This window comes from Stegostoma tigrinum, chromosome 32 (genome assembly GCF_030684315.1).
Source record: "Stegostoma tigrinum isolate sSteTig4 chromosome 32, sSteTig4.hap1, whole genome shotgun sequence".
Lineage (NCBI taxonomy): Eukaryota > Metazoa > Chordata > Chondrichthyes > Orectolobiformes > Stegostomatidae > Stegostoma > Stegostoma tigrinum.
In genome coordinates, this window is record NC_081385.1 from 19779459 (window position 1) to 19806121 (window position 26663).

A 26663-nucleotide genomic window follows, 5' to 3' on the forward strand; every position below is an offset into this window, starting at 1 on the left:
CATATCTTAAATCAATATAATATAGATCCTTGTTTTATTTAAACCCTTGTACCTACTTAAATATAGACAAGAAAAAAATGTATTCGTCTTTCGCTCCTAAATCCGACTCAGATCCATTGTTCTTCTGTTTGATTCGTTGTAAGGATTCTCACCTTACCCATTTCTCTCTGTGATACTGATTGCCCTCACCTCACTCATTCCTCTCTATGATAATGACTGTCTCAGGGTCCCCAATCTGAGCAGCCTTCCCTGTATGACTCAAGGACATTGAAAAAATGCTGAAACTTGTGAGTTCTGTTGTATATATGCATCATGGCAGCTCCCAGGATTTCCGCTGCAGATCTCCAAAATCTGGCATCAATGGTTAGAGGTGAGCTGGACAATGCTAGAGTTGAAGAAATGAGAAATTAATTTGATGAACTTTGCAGGTTGGTGACAGGCATTTACAAAGCAACATAGGTACAGTTTATAATATCCTATTTTGAGGGATGCCAGCAATATTGGAGAAACCCACTGTCCAAGTTTGACACTCCTCATCACAATGGAAGGATATAAAATGGTGTAGATTAAAGAAAATGGTGTATGTTACATCTTGGATGCATTTGTGGGTCAAGGGTTGGGAGATGCCAAAACTTCCCAGTTGCTCTTTGGAAGAAGCTGCTGGCATAACATTTCAGGGTCAATGTAACCTTGATGGGTACTGTGATGGGATGGCATCGCATTTATTCTGAGCATAAATACCACATTAACAAATGACATTGTCAGGTGATGATGGCCTGGACATCCTCATTCACTGCCTGCACTGATTCTGTAAGAGCTGTGGGTGACAGCAAAGCCAGTAGATTCAGAATCTGATCATTCTCCTCTGCCTCCATCAGGGCCTTTCATCTGCTGGTTCTCTCTCAGCAGGCTGTGTGCCAGTCATTGAAGGTTGCTGGGTTTAGTGACATGGTCGTAACTGATATCTTCTTCAACACTGACATTTCATGTTTACCAATGCTTGAGAGAACCCATCCAAGTGAGGCTTCCATCTCAGATATGTGAGCAGAAAATCTTTTAGAAATGTTGGAAATAGAACAGCATATTAGTAACAGTTCTTGTGATCCTGTACCATCATTCCAAATGAAGCGAAATGTCATGTTGCAATTACAGTATGACGTGGAAACTTCACAAACAGACCAATGTCATACCTCACCATGAAGCTCTGAGTTAATACAACCTTATTCAAATGTATGCTGCAGATCCAAAGTGCTAATGCTACATTGGTGGACATATATCACTGTAACAGTAACACCTTCTAAAAGAAAAACCACTTTAAACATTGCAGAGCATGTAATAGTACACATGTAGTTAGGTGTGAGAATGCGGCAGCTTCAAAGCATTATGTTTCAATTTCTAGGTTTGAATAGTGATGCAGAAATGAGAAAGCCAAGTAAAACTTTTAGTTTTTCATCTGCATTGCTTCTGAGCCTGAAGGTATCAGTGAGCCAACTGACGCAAAATATATAGCGTTAATAATTGCCTTAAATCATAATTTTTAATGTTAACTATTGCCAAAAGAATGACTTATGATAGTATCCAATTTGACGGCAGATGGGCAGCATTGCACAATCAGTGGATGTGTGGTTCATGCATTACATATATGCACTTCATTATTTGCTGTCTGTTGTTTCTTAGCTCCATCAAAACAAATTTTCCACCTCTCGGTAAGACCACATTCTTTATTACCAGTACTACTCGTTTCCTTTTCCATTCCTTCCAAAATGACAAATACCCTTTTAACATCCAGGTCTTATCCTTGCTCACCTTGCTACCATGATTTGGTAATCCCAACTACATCATATCTATTTGCATGTATATGTGGCACCAATACATCAACCTGGTTTTGAATGTTGCATGCAATCAGGTAGTGTACCTTGACTGTGCTTATTTAAAATTGTTGCTAACTTGAACCTTGGCTGCAGGAACACTCTTAACTTTGTATCTGTCCTATCCTGTCCCACTCTGAATTAACAACCTGAAACCTGATTTTTAAAAAAATCACAAGCTACAAAAGTACTTCAAACATGATTACCTTTCATTCCACACAGTCACATCATAAAACGTACGCCATCAAACCTATGTCAAACATTTTAGAAAAGTGTGACTGACAACAATGATAGGTGGTATAAAAATATTTACTCAGCGAATTGGGAACGCCACCCTATAATGAAACCTAAAAGTCACAGGTGGCCTTGGAGTAATCACACCCTGATATAATACATATTGCAACTTTTGAGAATGAGTTAGTGCTGAAGCAATAGTTAATACATCACCTCTTTCACTGTCTTAGAGATTTCACCGAAAAAAATGGTTTCAGTTTTACCAGTGCTTCTTTTTTGCCTGTTTCTTCAATGCACACCAACCTACGTTCAAAATCCTTGCATGATTCAGAATGCTACTGTTGGCGGTCCATTCAACCTAATTGTTAATCCACAGTATTACATGGCAAATACAGAATATAATGGTAAGTTACTGTCAGTTTCAGCAAAGGCAATTTTCTTTTCTGTAGGGTCAGCCTTAATCCTTAAGGCAAATGCTATTATATATGTTTTATCTTAAAAATTGAAAATGCAAAAATGATTGAAGTGGAACTTTGTTTTTCTAACAATTGATATATTAGTATTTGCTTCCATGTTCTTTAAGAGCAAAAAGAATTTGGGAGGGAGCAGATAGTTGATGAGTCGTGATGTCCAAAAGCGTCTCATAACTAACCATGTGTAGATATAAATAATTAGATTATTAGATGTAAGATGTGAGATATAGAGATATTTCAGTTGTGTCATAGTAATCCACTTCAGAATTTTGTACAACTCTGTGTTGATCTAAAGTCAACAATTAACCTATTCTAACTAATCAACAATTAATATGAGTGTTTTAAAATATTAACAAAGAAGATTGATGCGGACAGAGTATTGGACGTGACCTATATGGACTTAAGAAAGGTGTTTGACATGGTAGACTGGTTAACAAGGTTAAGTCACTAGAATACAGGGAGAGCTAGCCATTTGGACACAGAACTGGCTTGAAGGTAGAAGACAGGGGGCAGTGGTAGAGAGTTGCTTTTCAGACTGGAGAACTGTGACAAGCTGTGTGCCACAAGGATCGGTGCTGGGCCCACTGTTTTTTGTCATTTATATAAATGATTTGGATGTGAACATGGCAGGTATGGTTAGTAAGTTTGCTGATGACACCAAAACTAGAGGCGCAGTAAACAGTGAAGAAGGTACCTCAGAGTACAGCGGGATTTTGATCAGGTGGGCAATGGGATGAGGAGTGGCAGATGAAATTTAATTTAGATAAATGTGAGGTGCTGCATTTTGGAAAGGCAAATCGGGACAGGACTTATACACTTAATAGTAAGGTCCTGGGGATTGTTGCTGAACAAAGAGGTCTTGGAATGCAGGTTCATGGGTCCTTGAAAGTGGGGTCCCAGTTTGATAGGATAGTGCAGGAAGTATTTGGAATGCTTGCCTTTATTGGTCAGTGCCTTGAGTATAGAAGTTGGGAGATCATGTTGTGGCTGTACACGACATTGGTTAGGCCACTTTTGAAATCTTGTGTGCAGTTCTGGTCTCTCTGCTATAGGAAGGACATTGTGAAACTTGAAAGGATTCAGAAAAAATCGACAAGGATGTTGCCAGGATTGGAGACTTTGAGCCATAGAGAGAGGCTGAATAGGCTGGGGCTATTTTCGCTAGAACTCTAGGGGCCAAGGGGTGACGTTATAAGAGTTTGTAAAATCATAAGGTACATGGATAGGGTAAAGAGACAAGGTCTTTTCTGTAGGGTGAGTAGTCCAAAACTAGAGGGTGTTGTTTTAAGATGAGACAGGAAAGATTCAAAGGGAACTAAGGGGCAACTTTTTCACGCAGAGCGTGGTACATGTACGAAGTGCTGGAGATTCGTACAATTACAACATTTAAAAGGTAGCTGGATGGCTATTTGAATAGGAAGGGTTTAGAGGGAAATGGGCCAAGTGCTGGCAAATGGGAGGAGATTAATTTGGGATATCTATTCAGCATTGAGAAATTTGACTGAAGAGTATACTTCCGTGCTGTATGTCTCTATGGCTCTATCGGGTTAAGGAGCAAGTTTTACATACACTTGAACGTAACATGACCCTGTGATTGTCATGAGGTATTGAATGTTACTCGTAATAAATGACAATAAAAGTTTATGTAAGGTTATGTCATGTCCTTTGTCATCTTTGTTCATACTGCAGTTTTATGTGGAAGAGTTAGCAGCGAGTCTACAGCTTAAAATCTTCTGTGATGTAGTGACTGAACTGCTTTGCCAATGACACAGTTTGCTGCATTTATCAAATCATATCATAGTTTCAACTTTTTTAGTAACTCTCCACTTAACCTTCTCTGGCACTAAGGGGAACAGTATTAGTTTCATTTGCCTGACCAAAGTGTGACTCCAGAACCACAGCAATGTGGTTGACTCTTAACTGCCCTCTGGGCAATTATAGATGAGTAATAAATGCTGACCTAGCCAGTTCAGTCCTAACCCCATTAAAGAATTTTTAAAAAGGGTTTGATTTGACATCGTAACTAACACTTCCAGCTATCTGTGAAATTTTTGTCTGCGTAGAGAGGACAGAAAGAAACTAAAATAGTATCTTGATATTTTGGGGTTATTTTGAATTAAAAACGGAATGATTTCTATGTTACAATAATCTTTCTTAGAACCAAAATGATTTAGAGATATAAATGCAGATTTAGTTAACAATTTTACCCCACCCCTTGTGGAATTTAAAATCCTTCCATACTAAACGATCACCACCTAACCACACCCCATAAGTTTATAATTAATAAATTAAAATGACTCATTTACTGGACATACACATGTTCTGGTGTGATATCAAGTCATGTAGATAACACTGTCCCAAGCTCAATCCAGCCTTTGCTAACTCATGTTTATAGTCAGGATAGCAGAGAAGCCAACCTAACAGATTGCAAGACCTTTCTGCTGGCAAGTGTGAAGGTCAGATAAAGTCAGGCTCATTTATGAAAGCTCCTTCCACCACCTCGATAGAAATATTTACTTTTCATATTCATACAGTTTGTGGGAAGGTGTCAAGAGACAGATATTATCTGCAAAACTGCATTTCAGAATGACAGATGTACTCAGTTGGTCAATCCTGACGAAAGGTCATAGACCTTAAACTCTGAAAGTTTATGCTCTATTATGCTCCCCACCAATGCTGCCAGCTCAGCTGGGTATTTTCAGGGTTTTCTGTTTGTATTTCAGATTCCTGTTGGTGCAATATGTTTTGGTATTTGTAGATGTGATAGTAGAAAAAATAGCATAATATACAATAGATAAATGCAAGTTATTGCATTTTGGTAAATCAAGCAGGGGTAGGACTTATACAATTAATGGTAGGGTCTTGGGTAGTGTTGTAGAACAGAGGGATCTAGGAATTCAGATACTTAATTCTTTGAAGGTTGCATCACAGGAAGCAGGGTGGTTGTAAGGCATTTATCATGCTTACCTTCATTGCTTTTGTGTATAAGAATTTGGAAGTCACGTTGAGGGTGTACAGGACATTGATGAGACATCTTCTGCAATACTGCGTCCAGTTCTGGTCACCCAGCTATAAGAAGGATATAATTAAGCTGGAGAGGGTTCAGAAGAGATTGAACATGTTGCCAGATATGGAACATTTGAGTTATAAAGAAGGGTTGGATAGGCTGGGACTTATTCTACTGGAGCATAGGAGGTAGGGAAGTGACCTTATAGAGGTTTAGAAAGTCATGAGGGGAATAGGGAGGGTTAATGGTACGTGTCTTTTCTCCAGGATGAGGAATTTCAAGACTAGGGATTGCATCTTTAAAGGTGAAAGGAGAGAGGTTTAGAAAAGACATGAGGTGCAAATGTTTTGCACAGAGGGTAGCTCGCACTTGGAGTGAACTTTCGGAGGAAGTGATGGATATCAGCAGAATTACAATACATAAAAGAGCCTTAGATAAGTCTATGAATAGGAAACATTTGTAAGGATATGGGCCAGGAGCAGGCAGGTGGTATTAGTTTAGTTTGAGATTATGTTTGGCATGGATTTGTTGGATTAAAGTTTCTCTTTCCATGCTGTATGACTCTATGATAGAATTCTGATTAGTGATCATGTACAGTGTTTTGGGATGGCGAGGCAAAAGTCATTATCATATTGAATGGAAGAACAATCTCAAAGGTAGGGCTAAATATCCTGTTCTTATGTTCCAATAATCTTCCTTACACCTCTAAATTGCAAGATGTGCTGACCACATTTCACTTACAAAAAAAAAATTCCAATTAGCTGTCATTTTTTACTGTAATGCTATGTTTGTGATTGCCATTATACCAAAATGTGATGTCAGTGTTGCTATTTTATCTCCAGTCACCATTTTGGGAATTGAATCAGACACTAAAGTGGCTTTGTCAGCTGTGAAGAACAATATCAGCTTTGGTTATTGGAAGAACAATTCGCCACATTGTTTGGGTATTTATGCGAGTCAGACTTCACCAAGTGACACCTGGATTTCACCATCAGTTTTGTCAGCTACTGTGATATTTAGGTATATTTTATTTGAATAAATGCATTTTTACTTATGATCTAATTCCCGTTCTGTAGTGAGAAACTGTGACACAGGAATATCATATGCATACTACATGGTGTACTATATAATTGTACAAAGGATATAAACTATTTTACAAAGCAGTCATACCTGTGAAAGGTATTAGACAAATTATTTTATTACCACTTCTATTATCTTAACTATCATCTACCTGACGATGGTCAGATTACCCATTACTGGTCACTGAGTAGGTTACTTGAAAAAGGTCCGAAAGGTGGAGTGTAATTTCAAACTGACAGAGAAATTTTAAAAAGTGGGGTGGTAAAAATCAGAGTCAATAGTTATTCCAATTAAGAAGCAGCATGTTATAAAATTCAGAACAGTCATTCTCACTACATGGCTTCTGAATAACTGAATAATCCTATCCATCAAGAGGCACATAAGCACCGTAATGCAAGACTGGGAGTAGACCATTAAAACTCAGAATTGCAAGAAGAGAAAATAAAATAATATCTACGTTACCTTAACTAGCCCAATTCAGGTCAAATTATGATTTCATTTCAACTTGAACACTTTGCATAAAATTGCAAAAAGTCAGGGTATTTTCACCTTCTTAAGAAGATTTGAAAATGTTGTTTAATTCAATGAGGAATAAAGCAGAAAATTCATTGATACTAAGCTTAATAGTCCAAAGTTAGTTCTCAGGGTTGTTTAGAATTTTTAATTGTGAATTCAGACATTTGGTAGCAAATATTAACCATTGGAAATGGCAACGTTGTATACTTTTCACTATACTCCTGTAACCATGTACTTAAGTACATGGAACAATGAAAATCTAGCACTAATTCTAACTTCTTTTGTTTTCTACTTTGTTTCAGAGCCTATATCAAGACAGTGCACAAAACATATCTTCTAACTAAAATGATCAGCGCAAGTAGGTCTATCTTCAAATACTGCTCATAATGATAGATTGGTGGATCGATTTACCATTCTTTTTATAAGGTTTCATTCTTTAACACATTTCATACAATTGAATACATAATTATTCCCATGAAGGTTAAGATTCTGGCATAAGGTTACTCTCAGTGGAATCTCACACCTCAGGCACAATTTGAGTAAACATCAGATTGCCGAATTTCATTGCAGACATAAATGTTAACTAATTTAGAAATCTTTAGCCACGCTGTGCATAAATATTGTGAGCATATGGCTCATACATTGAGTTCCTCATCTCAGTCATTCATTGGATAATGCAATAATAAGAAAGATTAATCAACTCATATAATGATGAGTCTCTTTGTCTGTCTTAGGCCATAGTGAGCAAGGAACAAATTGTTAATCTTTTCTTCATATCTGAAACATTAGTCAATATAGACGTGCAAATATTATAGGGGCATAAATACCTCAAGGAATTCATTCTCTTTGCAATCTCTCACCAAATGTAACTTGTCAGTGTGTGGGATATGTCTTCAACAATCTTTTATACTCCTGAGATTATTCAGAATAAGATGTTTCTCCTAAAATGACTGCCACATCATTCTCTGTGCACATGGGTCATTCTCAACAAATATTTCAAGGAATTAGGGCATACAGCAGATTTATTTAAAGATGTATATATTTTGGAACGTAAATTCTTCTCTTCTATTTAGAACTTTATACTTTGTTTCCACTCCCTTTTTTTTGCCCTCTCCAAAACCTCTAGGGTCTTCTTCAAAAAATATCAGTAGCAGTTGGGCCATTCAATTTGCCCAATGCAGAGTTAGATAGATTTTTGATAGCCAGGGGTTATAGCGGGTATGAAGGACAGTTGAGTTGAGACAGCAACCAGATCAGCTATAATCTTATTGAAGCTCTTTTTAACCACTTAAACACAAATTAAGCCATGTTAAATCAAATTAAACTGGATTAAAGGGTACCAGACCTTTAAAAGAGCACTGAAATAAAAGTCAAGTGTTCAAAATTTAAAACAACAAAACTTAACCAGAAGCTCAGTTGTGAATTTAATGAGGGGATCACATAGGAAAATTCACTTCAGGCCATTGTCGAGCTGATACCATGAAAGTCATTTACCTTCACACTTTAACTACAAATGGGAAAATTCAGATTCAGCCTGAAGTGTTCAGGGTTCATGCCTCAAACAGAATTCAGCCTCTTATGTACACGAGTAAGAGCTGTATCGCAGGCTGTCTGACACAGGGCTAGCTACACTCAAGATAAACAGGACTTCACAGGAACCTCCCCCTTTTCTGATGAAGTGCCTAGGCCCGAAACATCAGCTTTCCTGCTCCTAAGATGCTGCTTGGCCTGCTGTGTTCATCCAGCTCCACACCTTGTTATCTCAGATTCTCCAGCATCTGCAGTTCCCATTATCTCTTCACAGGACCAAACAGGTATTCCATAAGTGTTCAACTGTAAGCTACAAGTAAGGATAAGTATTTCAAGTGTAGTCTCCGGAATGTGAAGCCAAGGAGGAGAAGAGCATGCTTCTCAGTTCCATACTTGAGTTTTACAAGCTGCTGACTGATCGTGGCTGCCTCGATCCTGCAACACCATATCCCTTTTTGCCACTGCATCCTGTTTACAACCTTTCCTTGCCTCATGGCCTGCCCAAGGACCAGGACTGATCATTGCGACTTCTCTTGTGTCACAGCTCCATGGCAATGAGGCCAAAAATCCAATCTTATGTGCACCTCAGACTTATCTAATCACTTACCATACAGCTTTTGTTATGGTGGTGTCCACAGCTCCAAGCCAGAAGCCCTGGATTCAAGTCCCACCTGCTCCAGAGATGTATAATAAGCGGTCTGGAGAGGTTGATTAGAAAATACCTGCACAGCAAGATACTTAAAGGAATGTCAATTTTACAGCCCCCGCCAGTGATTTGAGCAGGAGGCCCAGATTTGAGTCACACCTGCCACCAGAGGCATGTCATAACATCCCTGGATGGGTTAATGTAAAGAAAAACCTGCCTGAGGGACCTCACAGTGCAGTGTGAGTGTCCCTGCCAATGAACCAGAAGGCCTGGGTTTAAGTCTCACCTGCTCCAGAAATTTGTCCTAACAAATTGGAACAGGCTGGTTAAAGATTTATATTAAAAGGCTTGGTTCTCAGTTGGGCTCTTGTGGCACAGTGGTGTGTCATTTCAATGGACCAGAAGACTTAGGTTCAAGTCCCAGCTACTCCAGATGTATATGATAGCACAACTAAACATTTTCATTAAAAGTAACTGAATGCCCACTTTGTGCAAAGACTTGGGTCCATAATTGATGAGAGAACCCGAGGGTCACCCCAGTGACCATGTCATCTGCCAGCTATCGCAAATGTTATGCACAAATGTTATTTTTTTCTGTGCATGTTAAGATGCTAGCTCTCAAGTTAATAAAATGTTGACTGAGCAATTAATGCTGTTTTCCTTCAGAGACCTGATAATGATTTGAAATTTTAGTCACGATATCCCTGAGAGTATGTCAATGTTTACAGGGACTGTTTGGGGATTTGTTGATATTTCCAAGGAGAGGTCTCAAATGTAAGTATTTAAAGCAATGTTGAACATGGTCCTGATGTGTAGCCATTGAATGATATCACAGAATTTTGAAGAACCACTTCTGATAAATAATATCATATCTATGAAAAGGTTTATATTTGCAATACACAGAAATGTCTTCAGTGCATTGGGACTGATAACTCCTGATTGAATAAATAATGTCAGTCATATATTTCGTCATTTGTAGATTCACAGTCTTAATTTAAACATAGAAACTTCACAGATTTTAAAAAGGCATTTTATAAGTATCTTCTGATTTTTAAGGACTGAGAAGTGTAAATTTGTCTTCTGTACTGTGATCACCAATTTGTCAAGGTGAATGTAAGATAACCAGGAATTAACAAATAAGTGTAGACATGGTACCTCTAGCCATCAGTCTATTGCATTAAATCCTAAGGAAATGTATGTATTGTTAACTACAGAGAAAATATTTATGAAATACAATTGAATTTGCACAGATTCTAATTCTGGAGCTGGGACCACGGCTTCATCCAATACCAGTAGCAACATGACCACCGCTTCACCCAAAGTCAGTGTAACAACTAGCAACATGACCACCGCTTCACCCAAAGTCAGTGCAACAACTAGCAACATGGCAACGGCTTCACCCAAAGTCAGTGTAACAACTAGCAACATGACCACCGCTTCACCCAAAGTCAGTGCAACAACTAGCAACATGACAACCGCTTCACCCAAAGTCAGTGTAACAACTAGCAACATGACCACCGCTTCACCCAAAGTCAGTGCAACAACTAGCAACATGGCAACGGCTTCACCCAAAGTCAGTGTAACAACTAGCAACATGACCACCGCTTCACCCAAAGTCAGTGCAACAACTAGCAACATGACAACCGCTTCACCCAAAGTCAGTGTAACAGCTCGCAACATGGCAACGGCTTCACCCAAAGTCAGTGTAACAACTAGCAACATGACCACCGCTTCACCCAAAGTCAGTGTAACAGCTCGCAACATGGCAACGGCTTCACCCAAAGTCAGTGTAACAACTAGCAACATGACCACCGCTTCACCCAAAGTCAGTGTAACAACTAGCAACATGACCACCGCTTCACCCAAAGTCAGTGTAACAGCTCGCAACATGGCAACGGCTTCACCCAAAGTCAATATGACTACCACTGGTGCAAAGATGAACAGTACCACAAATTCTCCTGTCAGCATTGTGACTGTGAATACCTCCAGCCTTTCTAGTACCAGAACAACCACCATGAAGATGAATGTCATCTCATCAAGCACCATGTCAGCTACTGCCGCTACAGGAAATGCTGTGAGCACCGTCAAAATTTCAGGTGGAATTGTCATTACTTTGACGTTCTTAGTATTTATAGCCATTGAGCACACACTTTCACAATAAAATTAATGTCATATCTGTGTAATTATTTACTTGCAGACATAACTATCCGAACACAATTTATGTGATTTTGCATATTAACTCTCCTTGATGTCATACAGTGGTGGCCTTAGAAATGTTGTTTGGAAGCACCTGGTGCTCTTTACTTTCTTTAATATGCTGTTAAATTCAATCGATAAGTGCTGAACTGTGCTTTGCCCTGTTATAAATTGCAGTTGATGCTGATTTCCTAAACTAACTGGCATAAAGAAATGTGAAACATTTTTTTCTTGTTACACTTCTGATCAGAACTTATTAAATGAATATACTTGTTCTGCATTTGTTAATTCAGAAGTTCAGCCAACAACTGTCAATATGTCAGTGTGGGACTACAAGAATGTCAAGTTACTTTGTTTTGTGGGATTTTTATGGCTGTTTGTTGCCTTTCTTTTGACGTTAGTAAATTGTATATAGGATGTACAAGATACCTGCGCTGTAGTAACACTTCCAAAATATTGAAAACTTATTGGTCAGCTGTTGAATTATGTGACTACATCACTTGGTTTTGATGATGAGTCTCACTTAATCAGGCAGCACGTTAGATGATCCGTTGGCGATGGAAACCAATATTTGGCCTCTGCTAAACAGTGAAGTCAAACAACAAGTTCAGAGGAAGCCTGAAAATTACAAAGGATAGATTCAGCCTTAAAACAAAATTTGTGACTGGCTTGTTTTACTTAGACTTCTTCAAGATCCAGTCCCATCCTGACTAATAGATTAAAGATCAAGTTGTTTGAAATCTTTTAAAATGATCTTTGCATTCAACATATCATTGACTAGTGGAATATTCACATTGATTGGATGTAATGCACTCTGGGTAAAACAGGTTCTGTGGGATGTCATTCTGAGTTATAACAGTTCTGACACTTTAACAATCCACTTTAACAATCACAGTCTAAGAATAAGGAGCAAGCCATTCAGGACTGAGATGAGGAGGAATTTCTTCACTCAGAGAGCTGTGAACCTGTGGAACCCGCTCCCACTGGAAGCTGTTGGGGCTAGTTCATTAGATAAATTCAAGAAGAAGCAGAACATGGCCCTTGTGGCTAAAGGGATCAAGGGGATTGAGGAGAGTCTGGGAATGAGATACTGAGATCAGCCATGATCATATTGAAATGGTGGCACAGGCTTGAAGGCACAAATGGCCTACTTCTACACCTGCTCCTATTTTGTATGTTCCTATGCTTGTTTGCGTATTAAGTGCCACTAATGTAATTACATTTTATTTGACGTCATTTATAAGAGGTAATCCTTTAAAATAATCTTACATTCTCAAATTAATAAGTACCATCATGACACACAGTCCATTCTGATTCCAAAATTCAGACAGTGCCATAGATATCACGTGAAAATCATTCACTATTGATTTATTTTCTCAGCTTTCATTCTTGCTCATTTTCAATGCTCATTTGTTGCTTGAATTGGTTTGCTCATCCCTTGTCAGCGCTATCTTAATTGTTATTTTTATTGTTTTTTGTGCATTTGATTGAACAAAATACTGCACAGCTCAAAATATTCCAAAAGCAGCAATATATTTGAAATTTTATACATGTAATGAAGATTTGTCATATCTGATATCTGTAGTTCCTGCTATTTGCACTTTAAGAGATAAACACTTATCAAATCACTTAAGCTTCCTCTCTCATTAATTGTTAACTTTTTTGGTGAAGCAGCGGTGAGATTTCTGGTATACCTCACATATCTACTTAATTAATACATTAAACTACGTAAGAATTATTGGCCAAATCTTAATCTGTTGCAGCATGTGAATGGGGAGTTGATGGAGTGTTCAAGTTGGGTATGAGGTTGGTTCAAACACAATTTCTTCTACACTTTGCCTGACTATATTGTAACAGCCAGTGTGTCATTCACCATATGCCAATTGTTTAAATAAAGCAATATTTAAGTGTCCATTACAGCTGAATAATAAGGCCATAGATTATTGGGCTTCTACAAATCGTGAGTGCAAACAGAGCATGTATACAGCTGTAAGGAGGAGGCTGAAGCAACTTCAAGGGAATATACTACTTAATATTTAGTAGCACCATTGATTTTCTACCTGCTTGCAGGACTGAGTTTATTCACAACACTTTTACTGAGGGTTTACATTTTGGAGATCAGATGTTTGATCTCTAGCATCACTCTGATGCAGATCTAGCTCCCTTAGATTGGACCCCAGACGAGGACAAGATGACCAGGAAAATCACCAACAACTGTTGCAGCCTGCTGGCCACTGATCTGTAGCTGTGCGGAAGAGAAACGAAAGTTTGCAGAATTAATGATGGCTATTAATGAGTCACAGTATATACTGTTACAGGAAAGGATGGTAAGTCTTGCTCTTCCATGCAGCATCGTGGCAAAATGAAGCTGCAATCAGGTGTTTCTTAATCAAAATTAATGATTTCCTTCTCTCAACAGACTATAAATGCATGCTTCAATAATAGAAGAAGATCAAAATATCAAGAAACAAGAACAGCACTTCCATAACAGCAATCACCAGAAGTATCCTACAGCCAGGGAAATACATTTGAAGTGTGATCACTATGGTGATATAGGAAACATAACAGCCTATTTTGAAAATGGCAAGCTTCCATAAATAGCAATGAACAGATGAGAATGACCAGATCTGTATGTTTTGCATTAATACCATGATTGGGGTCATTGTTAGAAAAGAGCTCAGAACCATGCTGTTTTTATAAAAGACATGAAAAGTTTTCCTTGCTGCCATAACCTGGTAAGTGAAAAGTTTAAATATCTTGAAGCCGCTGAGAGAAGTTAAGTTTGTAAGAGAAGTGGTAGATGGAGCAGCTTGTTAACTGGATATGTTAGGGATTAGGGTGGCAAGTAGATAGGGGGGTTAGTGTGCCAAGTTTGTACAGTTATGGGGTAGGACACGCATGTCAAGCTAGGTTGGCAGGTGGGTGAGGGAGTTGGTTAGCAGCTACCTTAGGAGTAGATGTGTCAGGTAGGTAAGGGGTTTTAAGCATTTTAATCAACCTGTCTGGACATATTATGACAAATTTCCATGGTCATGAGGTACAACTTGAACCCACATCTTCAGGTCTAGAAATGAGCACACTATTGCTGCATCACAAGAAGCTTCTGAGGACCAGTTAATTGTGCATCAAACTTTTAAACTTCCTGGGCAACAACCCAAGCAGTCTTGAGGTATATCCAGTCTCCATCTATCCAGATGTTGATAGATCCAGATTAAGATTCCCAGGGAGCGTGATTTCATCAAGTATCAGGCCAGGCAACCTGGTCTCTTTAGCCTTGGAAGCAAATGTAGAGAATTGCTAAGGGCAAAACTGGCTGCTGACATTCGTCAAGTCCCTGCTCAACACTGGACCGCTAAAATGAACGCCATACCACCATCAGATAGTTGATTGGCCAGGCCATTGGCTTGTTGGGATGCCTTTCCACGGAATGTGCAGAGCTGGAAGCACCATTCAGTGTACAAAAGTTGGTGTCTCCAACAAGGCCTGAGCTTGCTGGCTACTGCCCAACAGTGAAGCTTATGCATGCAGGTGAAATAGGTAAAGTGAAGACTGGAGATCTTCCCTCAAATGATTTAGAGAAGGACGTAGATGATGAGGGCAGTAATACCAGAGGCTCTTATTCATAACAAATACAGCATCTGGCAGACACAGAAAAACTTAAATTAAAAGTAAGAACATTCTGACAATACCAAGCAGATTCGATAACATCTGTGAAGGGTGAAATGAATGTCTCAGGTCAGGGACGTTTGGTCAGAAACCAGCCAAGAGATTGATGATAGCAATAAGCATCAAAGAAGTGGTGTCCTCATGGACCAGGTATTCATTAAAATGTTAGTGAGTGGTAAATATTGAGAAAGATAACTTTTGATTACAGGAGGATCTGGGTGGGCTAATCTGATGGGCTGAGCAGAGGCAAATGGAATTCAATCCAGAGAAGTGTGACATGATACACTTAGGCAGGATAAACAAGGCAAGGGAATATATGATAAATGGTAGGACTCCAGGAAGCGCCAAGCATCAAAGGGACCTTGACATGCATATACTCCGGTCCCTTAAGATAATGGGATAGTCCCAAGGCATTGTTTAGGAGCAGGGAACATTGGTTAGAATACAGCTGGCATATTCTGTGCTGTTCTGGCATTCACATTATGGGAAGGATGTTATAACGCTAGAGAGGGTGCAGAGGAGTTTTACCAGGATGTTGCCTGGGCTGAAAAGTTTCAATTATGAAGAGAGATTGGACGGACTGTGTTTGTGTTCCTTGGAGTGGAGAAAATAGAAAGGGGACATGATTGAAATGTATAAATTGTGAGGGACGCAGATTAGGTAAACAGGAAGAAACTTTTCCCCTTGATAGAGGGATCAATGATCAGGGGCAGAGATTTAAGTAAAGAGGGCAAAAGGTTTTGAAGGAGAGGTAAGGAAAAGCTTTTTGACCCAGAAGATGGTGGGAGTCTGAAACCCACTACCTATAAAGATGGTGAGGCAGAGATCTTCACAAAATTTTAGATTTAGATATGCACTTGTGATGCCAAGGCATACAAGGCTATGAGTCAAGTAATGGGCATAATGGGGCAAAGAGCCTTTTTCTGTGGATTCTGTGAATCTCTATGACTTTATGATACTGCCAACACTGCACTCAGATAGAGGTTGGTGTACACCAGTATGGCTCTTCTTTGGAAGGCCAAAGTCAAGATATATACTCACATATTTAAGGTTGAAATCATGATGGCATAAGGTGACATCAGTTCAAATCCCACCAAGTCGTCTGAGTTGAACCAAATTTAAGTTCAATAAATAAATCTGAAATAGTCTCAGTAATGGTGAGCATGAAACTAGAACATGGAACATAGAACATTACAGCATAGTAGAGGCCCTTCAGCCCATGATGTTGTGCTGAACTTATACCATTATCCTAACGTCTATCTAACTTCCACCGCTACCTTTTACTATCATGCATATGCCTATCTAATAGCCACTTAAATGCCCCTAATGAGGCCAACTCCACTACCCTCTCCAGCAATGCGTTCCACGCTCTTACCACTCTGTGTCTGTGAAAATGCCTTTGGCTAGCTTTAAAACAACCCACCTATTTCACTAATCCCTTTAGCGAAGGAAGTCTGTTACCCTTACCTGGTCTGGCCTATATGTGCTTTCAGAACTATATCAATATGATTGACTTTTAGTTTGTCTCAAAAGCCACTCAGCTCGAGGTCAGTTAGGGGTAGGCAACAGTCTTGGCCAACAATGCCTCTGCCGTCATGGTGAGTCCATTTTGAAACCTTGTTCCAGCTACTCAAGAAGTTCAATATTAGGTGACAGAATATCAAGTTGATCAATTATATCCAGCAGTATAGAGCCTGAGGTGGGTTGCCTCTTCAAAGGCAGACAGTCCGCTGCCACTTTTAGCATCTGTTCCTACTCACTAATGATGTCCTAGATACATATCACATAGCAGAAGGCCAATTGGCCCATTAGCTTTGTCTAACTATGGAGGAGACAAAAAAGCATTCCAGCATTCTCTGTAAATTGAGGAGGAAGGTATTCAATGCGATTGCAATCGTGAGGGAAGTCATACTGAGCAAAATGATGGAGCTATGATCTGACAAGTCTCTGGGTCTTGATGGACTTCAACCTAGGGTCTTAAAAGAAATTTGTATTGAAGGAGTAGATGCATTGATGTTCATTTTCCAAATTCCCATGATTCAGGAGGAGTTCCATCAGATTGAAAAGTAGTAGACATATCTCCTCTAAAAAAGGAGGGGGCAGAAAACAGGTAACATTAGGCCAGTTAGCTTTATGTTTTTACCAAACAAAAACAGAAATTGCCAGAGAAACTCAGCTGGTCTGGCAGCATCTGAAGAAAGAAAGCTGAGTTTTGTGTTAACTAAGGGTGCTGAAGAAGAGTCACTGGATTGAAACATTACCTTTGCTTTCTCTCCACAGATGCTGCCAGTCCTGCTGAGTTTCTCCAGTTTTTACTGTTTTGTTTTCAGATGGACAAGGTAATCTGAAGAGTCAACATTGTTTCAACAAAGGGAAATCAAGTCTAACCAGACTGTTCATGTGCTTTGAAGGAGTGATTTGCACAGTGGATAAAGGGAAGTCAATAAACTTGGTATACTTGGATTTCCAGAAAACTCTTGATAAGGTGCCACGTTAAATTCTGCTATTGCAGAAATCTAAAGCTCATGGTGTAGGGGTTAACATAATAGCATGAATAAAAGAATGGTTGGCTGGCATAAAACAGAGAATATGTAAATGAGTCTTTGTCTGATTAGCAGAATGCAACATGAAATCCTGTAGAGGTCTGTGTTGGAGCTCCACCTTTATACATTTACATCAAGGACTTAGATAAGGGAAGCAAAGATATTGTAGTGAAATTTGCAGATGACATGAAATAGGCAAGCACATTGTGAAGAAGGCATAGGATGCTGCAGACATTTTGTGTTAGTGAATGGGCTCAAATCTGACTTATGGAGTATAATTTTTAAACATGTGAAGTTGTTCACTTTGGCATGTAGTAAAAATAGAGTTCTTTTTTATTCATATTGTAGATGGTGCACACTGCATCTACTGACCATCTGTGACAGAGAGAGGATGTTTGTGGATGTGATGTCAATCAAATGGGCTTCTATGTCCTGGATGCTGACAAGCTTCTTGAGTGTTGTTACAGCTGCCCTCACCCAGGCAAGTGAAGAGTATTTCATCACAGTCCGGAACTGTGCCTTGTAGATGATGGACACATTTTACAGTCAGGAGGCGAATAACTTTAGCCATGATTTCTAAGCTGTAACCTACTCTTGAAGCCATTTTATTTATATGGTTGAGCTAGTTCAGTTTCTGGTAACTTATTCTTTCCAGGATGTTGATAGTGGGCCATTTAGTGATGGTATTGCCATTGAATGTCAAGGGATAATAATTCGATTCTCTTTTGTTAGATATGGTCATTGCCTGGCATTTAACTGGCACAAATGTAACTTGCCAGTGTTGTTGTTCAAGTCTTGCTGCATTTGGTCATGGACTATTACAGTATAGGAGGGGTTGGGAATAGTGCTGAAGATTGTTCAATTATCAGTGACCATCCTCAGAGTTTGAACTTATGATGGTGGAAATGTCATTGATGAAACTGCTGATGATAGTTGGGCCTGGGACACTATCGTAAGGAATGAATAAGGATCATAATGTTAGGTAGAAATGTACAATTTAAAATACAAACAGATCAACCACAATCTTATGGAATATTGGAACATGCTCAAGGGACTTTTTCAGCTTTTTTTTCATAAGTTCTATGTTCAAATGCATAATGAATCAGATACCTCCGTGCCTCTTCAGATTATTACTCTACTCTGCAAACAAAGATGCCCAAGTCTGTGGGCATAATTTTACTCTGATTATCTTTCACCATATTCCACTTCATCTTTTATGGATAATTATGACAAAGTTCAAATAATTCTAAAATGGAACTCACCGACCAAGATCGGTGACAAACAGGTTGCTCAATATCTTCACAATCATGAAGCAATCTTCAAGGGGTGATAGACTCAAATTCCATGAACTCCCTTCACATTAATGACCCCTTACCACCTTCAGACTAAACCAAGAATGAAATAATAGGCCAGACAATGCCACTCTGACCTATTCAAAGGTCACCCCCTCCATGGGCTCCAGTTCCTCCCAGATGCCTATGAGCCCAGGGCTGGGGTTTCTCCCAGGAGCAGTACTTCTGCTCTACTAGAGGATTCCCTTCAAATAAATGTTCCCTACGGAGTGCCCGGAGACCTGACAGAAAGGCTGCTGCTGCCAGTTGCAAACTTATAAAGCCTCTATGATTCTGAACATTTCCATTGAATATCCTCTTAATATTCCCTTCTCCAAGAAGAAGAATCCTGGGACAGGAGGTATGAGGTTGTTAGGCTAAAAAGTCATTTCACATCAAATCATTCAGTTTTTTTCCTGCACTATGTTGTTCATGACAGCATTGCCGCAGTACAAAAAGTACCCACAAGAGGGCATTGGGTCCATTCTTGTGTTCATGATGATTCACAATTCCTAAGTATTTTCCCATTTTTTATCAAAGGCACCAAGATTAGAACAATTTCAGAAATGAGAGCTCATTGGCGTGACTAAAAAGGCCAGTTTCAAATTTGGATATCGCAGAACCTAAAACGACACTTTAAGTCACAAATGACATCCTAAGTGACTGCGACAATGGTGAATCACCTTCTTACACTGTCTGTTGCCTTTCGTGCAGTTAACCACAGCACACGCCTGCCACACTGTATTGTCCTCTGCTTGCAGGGGCTCTGCTCAGCTGGTTCCATCCTTAGCTGTCTTCTCTTTCTCACCAATATGTGTTCTTTGGCGAGGTCATCTGCAGGCATGGGATTAGGTTTCAGGTGGGCACTGATGGCAGAGACACAACCGTTTCAATCCACTCCTCCAATGTTGATAAATTATCAGACAGCTTATCCAACATCTAGAACCAAATAGGCAGAAATATCCTCCCATTAAATATTGGGAAAACTGAAGGTATTGCTTTTAATCTGCGATCCAAACTTTGTTCCCGTTCTGCTGATTCCATCCTCCTCCCTGGCATTATTTAGTACATAGCATTGATATTATAGTTCACACCGTCGTAAGCACCCAATTATATATTTGCAGCTTGCTAAAACTACATCTGGTACAGCATCCAACTTCTGCCTGGCTCAGCAAATCTGCTGCCAAACCTCTCATTCGTTTACCGACAATCTAAATGCTAAACTATTTCTGTGTCACTGTGACTGAGCCTTTCACATTCTCCGCATATTACATTTGAGGATGCTCAAAACTCTGCTGCCTGCTTCTGAACATAATTCCCTTTGATCCCTGAGCTAAATTGGTTCACAGTCTTGTTTCTTGAAATTCTCATCCTTAGTTTCAAATCCTTCCATAGTTTCGCTCCTTCCCATCCACATAATCTCTTCCACTTAATAACCCTCTGGGGATACATGCACTTATCTAATTTTAACCTCTTGAACATCTCCAATTCCTATTTCTTCACCAACAGTATCTGTACCTCAGGTTCTGGACTACCATCCCTATATTTCTCTGCTTGAATTTCAGCCCCACTTTAAGACACTCTTTATTGTCAATTCATGTCAAGTCAGTCAGTGAAACAGGAACCAGGACTTTAGAGCATAGTTTATTAATAAACAGGGAATAGGAGCCTACATAAGGAGTCAGAGAAGGATGGAGCAAAGTCAAAACTAAAAATACAGAAAAGGGAGTAAGAATGTGACAGGCAGAGAAATCAAGGACAAAATTCACATAGGGCTATTCAGAGAAATATGAGTGAGACAACAAATGTAAAGAAAAATAATAAGAACTGCCGATGCTGGAGTCAAAGTTAATAAAGTTTGGAGCTGGAGGAACGCAGCAGGCCAGGCAGCATCGGAGGAGCAGGAAAGCTGACATTTCGGATCAGGGCCTTTCTTCAGAAAAGGGTTGCAGTGGGAGAGAGATCCGCTGAGGTCTTTCCGGAGGGAGGAAGATAACTTCTTCAAGGTAGGCATCCCTCGAAGAGGTTTCACAGTGGAGTTATAAGTCACTCAGAGATAGTAAGAACTGCTGATGCTGGAGTCAGAGATAACGTGGCTGGAGGAACACAGCAGGCCAGGCAGCATCACAGGAGCAGGAAAGCTGTTGTTTCAGGTCAGGAGTAGAACCCCAAACAGAAACGTCAGCTTTCCTGATCCTAAATGTTAAAAAGGCAAGCTTAAAGGCTTTGTGTTTTCATGTGCAGAGCATTTGCAATAAAATGGACAAACTAATCATACTGACAGACATAAATGGATTTGATATAATTCGGATTACATTGACATGGCTGCAGAGTGACCAGGGATAGGAACTGAATGTCCCAGGGTCTTCAATATTGAGGAAGGACAGGCAAAATGGAAAAGTTGACGGAGTGGCATTGTAAGTTAAAGAGGAAATTAACACGATTGTGAGAAAGAATATTAGCTCTGCCAACATGAAGTCTGTATGGGTAGAGTCGAAAAATGGCAAGGGGTAAAAAAAAATAGCGGGCGTCACCAATAGACTCCCAAACTGCAGTAGTGATGTTGGGAACAGCATTAAATAGGAAAGTAGGGATACATGTGACAAGGGAATATCGGTGATCATGGGTGATTTTATTCTGCACATAGTTTGAGCAAATCAAATTAGCCACAATGCAGTAGAAGAAGAATTCCTGGAGTGTATACGGGATGGTTTTCTTGACCAATAATGTGCGAAGGAACCACCCAGAGAGGGGGCCACCTTAGACTGGCTACTGAGTAATGAGAAGTGAACCATTGCCAATCTATCCGTGTGACACCCTTCGGGAATGAGCGAACATAACATGATCGAATTTTTTATCAAGGTGGAGAGTGAGGTTGTTGATTCAGAGACTAGGGTGCTGAATCTTAATAAAGGAAACAATGAAGTTGTGAAGTGTAAATTGACCCTGATAGATTGAGGGGAGTTATTTAAAGGGATGACAGTGGATAGGCAATGGTAAACATTCAAAGAACGCATGGGAGAACTGCAACAACTGTTTATTCCTGTCTGTCACAAAAGCAAAATGGGTAAGAGGGCCAATCCAAAGGAAATTAGAGATAGTATCCAATCCTTGGAAGGATTGGCCAAGAAAAATAATATGCCTGAGGATTGTGAGCAGTTTAGAATCTAGCAAAGAAGGATCAAGGGATTGATTAAGAAGGGGTAAATATAGTACGAAAATAAGCTTGCAGGGAACATAAAAACTGACACTATGAGTTTCTATAGGTACGTGAAGAGAAAGAGATTGGTGATGACAAAAGTTGGCCCCCTACAGATAGAAATGGGGAAATGTATAATAGGGGAAGATGGAATGGCTAAGCACCTGAATACATGCTTTGGTTATGGCTTTACAAAAGACAACATAAATCAGATACCAGAAATGTTGGAGCATGCAGGACTAGTGAGAGTGAAGAATTGAGGGAGATCAATATTGGTAGAGAAATGTTGCTGGGAAAATAGATGGGATTGAAGGTGGATAAATCGCCAGGGCCTGGTAATCTTCATCCCAGAGTACTTAAGGAAGTGACTTTAGAGTTAGTGGATGCATTGGTGGTCATCTTCCAGGATGCTATAGACTCTGAAGCAGTCTCTGCAGACTGGCGGGTGGCTAACGTCACTCCAATATTCGAAAACGGAAATAGAGAGAAAACAGCGAATTGTAGTCCAGTAAGCCTAAATTGGTAGGAGGGAAAATTCTCAAATCTGTTATCAAGAACTTTTTTGTGGAGCATTTAGAAAGCAATGACAGGATCAGATAAAGTCAGCATAGATTTATGAGGGGGAAATCATGCTGAAAAATCTGTTGGAATTCTATGAAGATGTAACTAATAGAGTTGACAACAGGGAGCCAGTTGATGTGGTGTATTTGGACTTTAAGAAAGTATTTGACAAAGTCCCACACAAGAGGCTATTGTGCAAGATTAAAGTGCATGAGATTGGGGAACAGTGTATTGAGATGCATAGAAAACTGGTCAGCAGAGACGAAACAAAGAGTAAGGATTAATAAGCCCTTTTCAAATTGGCAGGCAATAACTCATGGGGTACCACAGGACTGGAGCTGGGACCCCAGCTATTCACAATATATATTAATAATTTAGATAAGGGAACAAAATGTAACATCTCAAAGTTTGCAGATGATACCAGGTTGGGTGGGAAAGTGAACTTTGACAAGAATGCAGAGATGTTTCAGCATGATCTGGTTCACCAAGGTCACAGGTATCTCCGCAATGTTCAACCTTCCACAGAGAGCTGTTCTCACCACATCCTGGTATCCACCCTCAGTGCTGTGTATCGTCACATGCACATACTCAACCTCTCTCTCCAACAGCACCACTTAATGCTAGCTCAGAGCGCACTGCCCACCAGTTCCACTTCATCCTCCGACTCATTCGCTATGATAATAAGAAACTTTTATTTTCTTTGTAGGCATCTAGGAACACAAGATACAACAACTCAGAGATACCCACGACCCTCTGGAACTTTCTTCCTCTTCCATCCCCTCTAACTCCACTTCATCTCCTAAGCCCCACCTCAGAGCAGAAATTGCTTCAGCAGCTCAACAGGTCTGGCAGCATCTATGGAGAGAAATCAGAATTAACACTTCAGGTCAGTGACCCTTCCTTGGAACACAGGCTTCAAAAGATTATTACCTGATTGGGTCATTATAAGACAGCAACTGAGACATGAGTTCAAGTCCCACTTGCTCCAGAAGTGTAAATACCATCTCTGAACAGTTTCTTTAGAAAATATCTACAAAATGGAAATTGAGGGTCCTTGTGATGCATTGGCAGTGTCACTATCTCTGAAGCAGGAAGCTTAGGTTCAAGTCTCACCTGCTCCAGCATCTTGGAGCGGGTTGATTAGAAAATACCTATCAAAGTGGGAATAGAAGGAAATGTAAGACTGAGTCAAGCATAGATTGTAGGAGTAGGAGGAGTCTATTCAGCCCTTCGAGCCTGCTCCACCATTCTTCACGATCTTGGCTGATCATCCAACTCAATGGCCTAATCCTGCTTTCTCCCCATAACCTTTGTTCCCATTCACACCAATGTACCCTCAATACATTGAGGCAGCCCAATGTATTCTAGTTGCCTCTTGAATACATTCAATGTTTTGGCATTGAATACTTTCCTGTGATAGTGAATGCCACAGGCTCACCACTCTCTGGGTGAAGAAATGTCTCCTCATCTCCGTCCTAAATGGTCTACCCCGAATGCTGTGACCCCTGCTTCTGGACACACCCACCATCAGGAACACCCTTCCTGCATCTACCCTCTCTAGACCTGTTAGAAGTGTATAAGTCTCTGTGAGATACCCCCTCATTCACCTGAACTCCAGCAAAAATCTAATCTAGTCAATCTGTCCTCATATGCCAGTCTTGCCATCCCTAGAATCAGCCTGTTAAACCTTCGCTGCACTCCCTTGAGAGCAAGAGCACCCTTCATTAGAAAAGGAGACCAAAACTGCACACAATATTCTAGATGTGGCCTCACCAAGGCCCTGTATAACTGCAACAACACATCCCTGTTCCTGTACTCGAATCGTCTCACAATGAAGGCCAATATATCATTTGCCTTCTTAATCGCCTGCTGCACCTGCATGCTTAACTTCAGCGACTGGTGCACAAGGACACCCAGGTCCCACTGCACTCTCCCCTCTCCCACTTTACAGCCATTCAGGCAGAAATCTGCCTTCTTGTTTTTGCTTCCAAAGTGAATAACCTCATATTTATCCAAATTATATTGCATACTGATGTGCTCACTAAAGATGGAACTCGAGTTTGAATCCACATGGGTGAGTCCACTCCAAAGGCAGTCACTGAGGAATGTGATATGGCTGTGGGAATGAGCTTTCACGAATACCTTGCTCAACACCAAGAGCGATGCAAAAATAACGACAATGGACTAGAAAAATGATTGGAAATGAAATCCTGTCAGAGAATCAGAACTTCTTCAAGGTGGGCATGCTGGGAGAGATGTGATAGTGAGTTAAATATTAAATAAAAAGCGAAAGAACTGCACATGATGGAAATCAGAAACAAAGCAGAAATTGCTGGAAAAGCTCAACAGGTCTGGCTGATCTTATTAATGTTGATCTCGCCTTGCACATGTCCTGTGTGGTGTATGCTGTATGTATACTCCATCCAAGTTTTCTCACCTAATGATCTGTATGTCCTTGCTTATTAAGATGTACCTGTATTGCCCACAAACAAAACTTTTCACTGTGCTCGTGTACGTGTGACAAAAAATTGAATCAAAGTGTCCGTGGAGAGAAATCAGAGTTAACGTTCCATTGGGTCTCCTTGCAGTTGCCATGTAATAGTTAAATTGTATATTTTCTTGGTTTATGAACATTAGCACTAAAAGTCTGAAAAAACATCATTTCTCTTCTTAAAAAAATGAAGCTCCACTCATTTGTGCTGCTACAGTAGAGTGTAAGAAAATTAAATCAGTGGACAAAAATGAGCGTGGGGTTTTGAGGAAGTGAAAGGGATTTGTGTTTGTTGCTTCAGTACATCTGATTATAAATGGAGGGGAGATGAAGGATATTCCCTAATATCAGCAAAGTGAGAGATACAAGTGTGATCCACTCCCTTCCCTCTCTGCTGCTGCAGTCATTCCCAATACTCCAGAGGGAGAGGTCATGGCGTTGTGGTATTATCACTGGACTGTTAATCCAGAGGCCCAGATAACATTCTTGCAATCATGTTCAAATCCTGCCATGGCAAATGGCAGAATTTGAATTCAAAAAATATCTTGAATTAAGAATGGAATGATGACCATGAATCCATTGTCAATTGTTAGAAAAACCCATTTGGCTCATCAATGCCCTTTAAGGAAGGAATCTGCCATCCTTCCCCGGCTTGGCCTGTATGTGACTCTAGACTCACAGAAATGTGGTTGACTCTTAACTGTCCTCTGGGCAACTAGGGATGGGCAATAAATGCTGCCTAGCCAGCGACGCCCTCATCCTGTGAATGAATAATGAAAAAGATATGTAACTCACTGCTGCCTCCTTGGGCAGGATGGAGCTCAAAGATATAATTGGAATCAGATGTGCCTTTAAGGAAATTAAACCAATACTATGGCTCTCTTAATTCTCCATGACTCACCTGCTACTTACCTAAACCTTTCTTCAACTTTAAGGCGATATACGTGGCTTTATTGCTGTATGATCCAAATAGCTACTTGGCAAGGAATTAAAGCCAACATACAAAACAATTCTCTACGAAAATCTTAGGGACCTGTGTTCACTAACAGTGGCAATTTAAAACAAAACAAAAAGTTAGATTTGTATTTATGTAGTACCTTCATAATGTCTAAATGTTTTTCAATTAATGGCTTTCTTGTTGAAGTGAATTGTAATGAAGGAAATAGATGGTTCTCCCATCATGGAAGAAACACAGGAAATTAACGTTTCTGCCACTAGTGGAGTCTGAGAATATTTTGTTTAGTGCAGTGTTTCTTAGGAAAGGGACTAAATTTCACTGGAGTTTTTAGCCAAAAAGCACTTTGAGACCTATGGCAGTGAAA

At 39.9% G+C, this 26663-nt stretch overlaps 1 protein-coding gene across 2 annotated transcripts; it reads left to right on the forward strand.

The window, feature by feature from the left end:
* Nucleotides 1-2267: 2267 nt before the first annotated feature.
* LOC125467017 (uncharacterized) lies at nucleotides 2268-13139 on the forward strand. 2 transcript variants are annotated; one of them, XM_048562321.2, is made up of 4 exons: nucleotides 2268-2506; nucleotides 6425-6602; nucleotides 7481-7536; nucleotides 10605-13138. In XM_048562321.2, exons 1-4 carry the CDS (start codon nucleotides 2350-2352, stop codon nucleotides 11513-11515), a joined length of 1302 nt encoding a protein of 433 aa, XP_048418278.2. In that variant the 5' UTR covers nucleotides 2268-2349; the 3' UTR covers nucleotides 11516-13138. The 2 variants fall into 2 exon arrangements, with proteins under 2 accessions (XP_048418278.2, XP_059494953.1); XM_059638970.1 differs by lacking the exon at nucleotides 2268-2506 and adding an exon at nucleotides 3117-3205 and having other exon boundaries at nucleotides 10605-13139.
* The last annotated feature ends 13524 nt before the right edge of the window (nucleotides 13140-26663 follow it).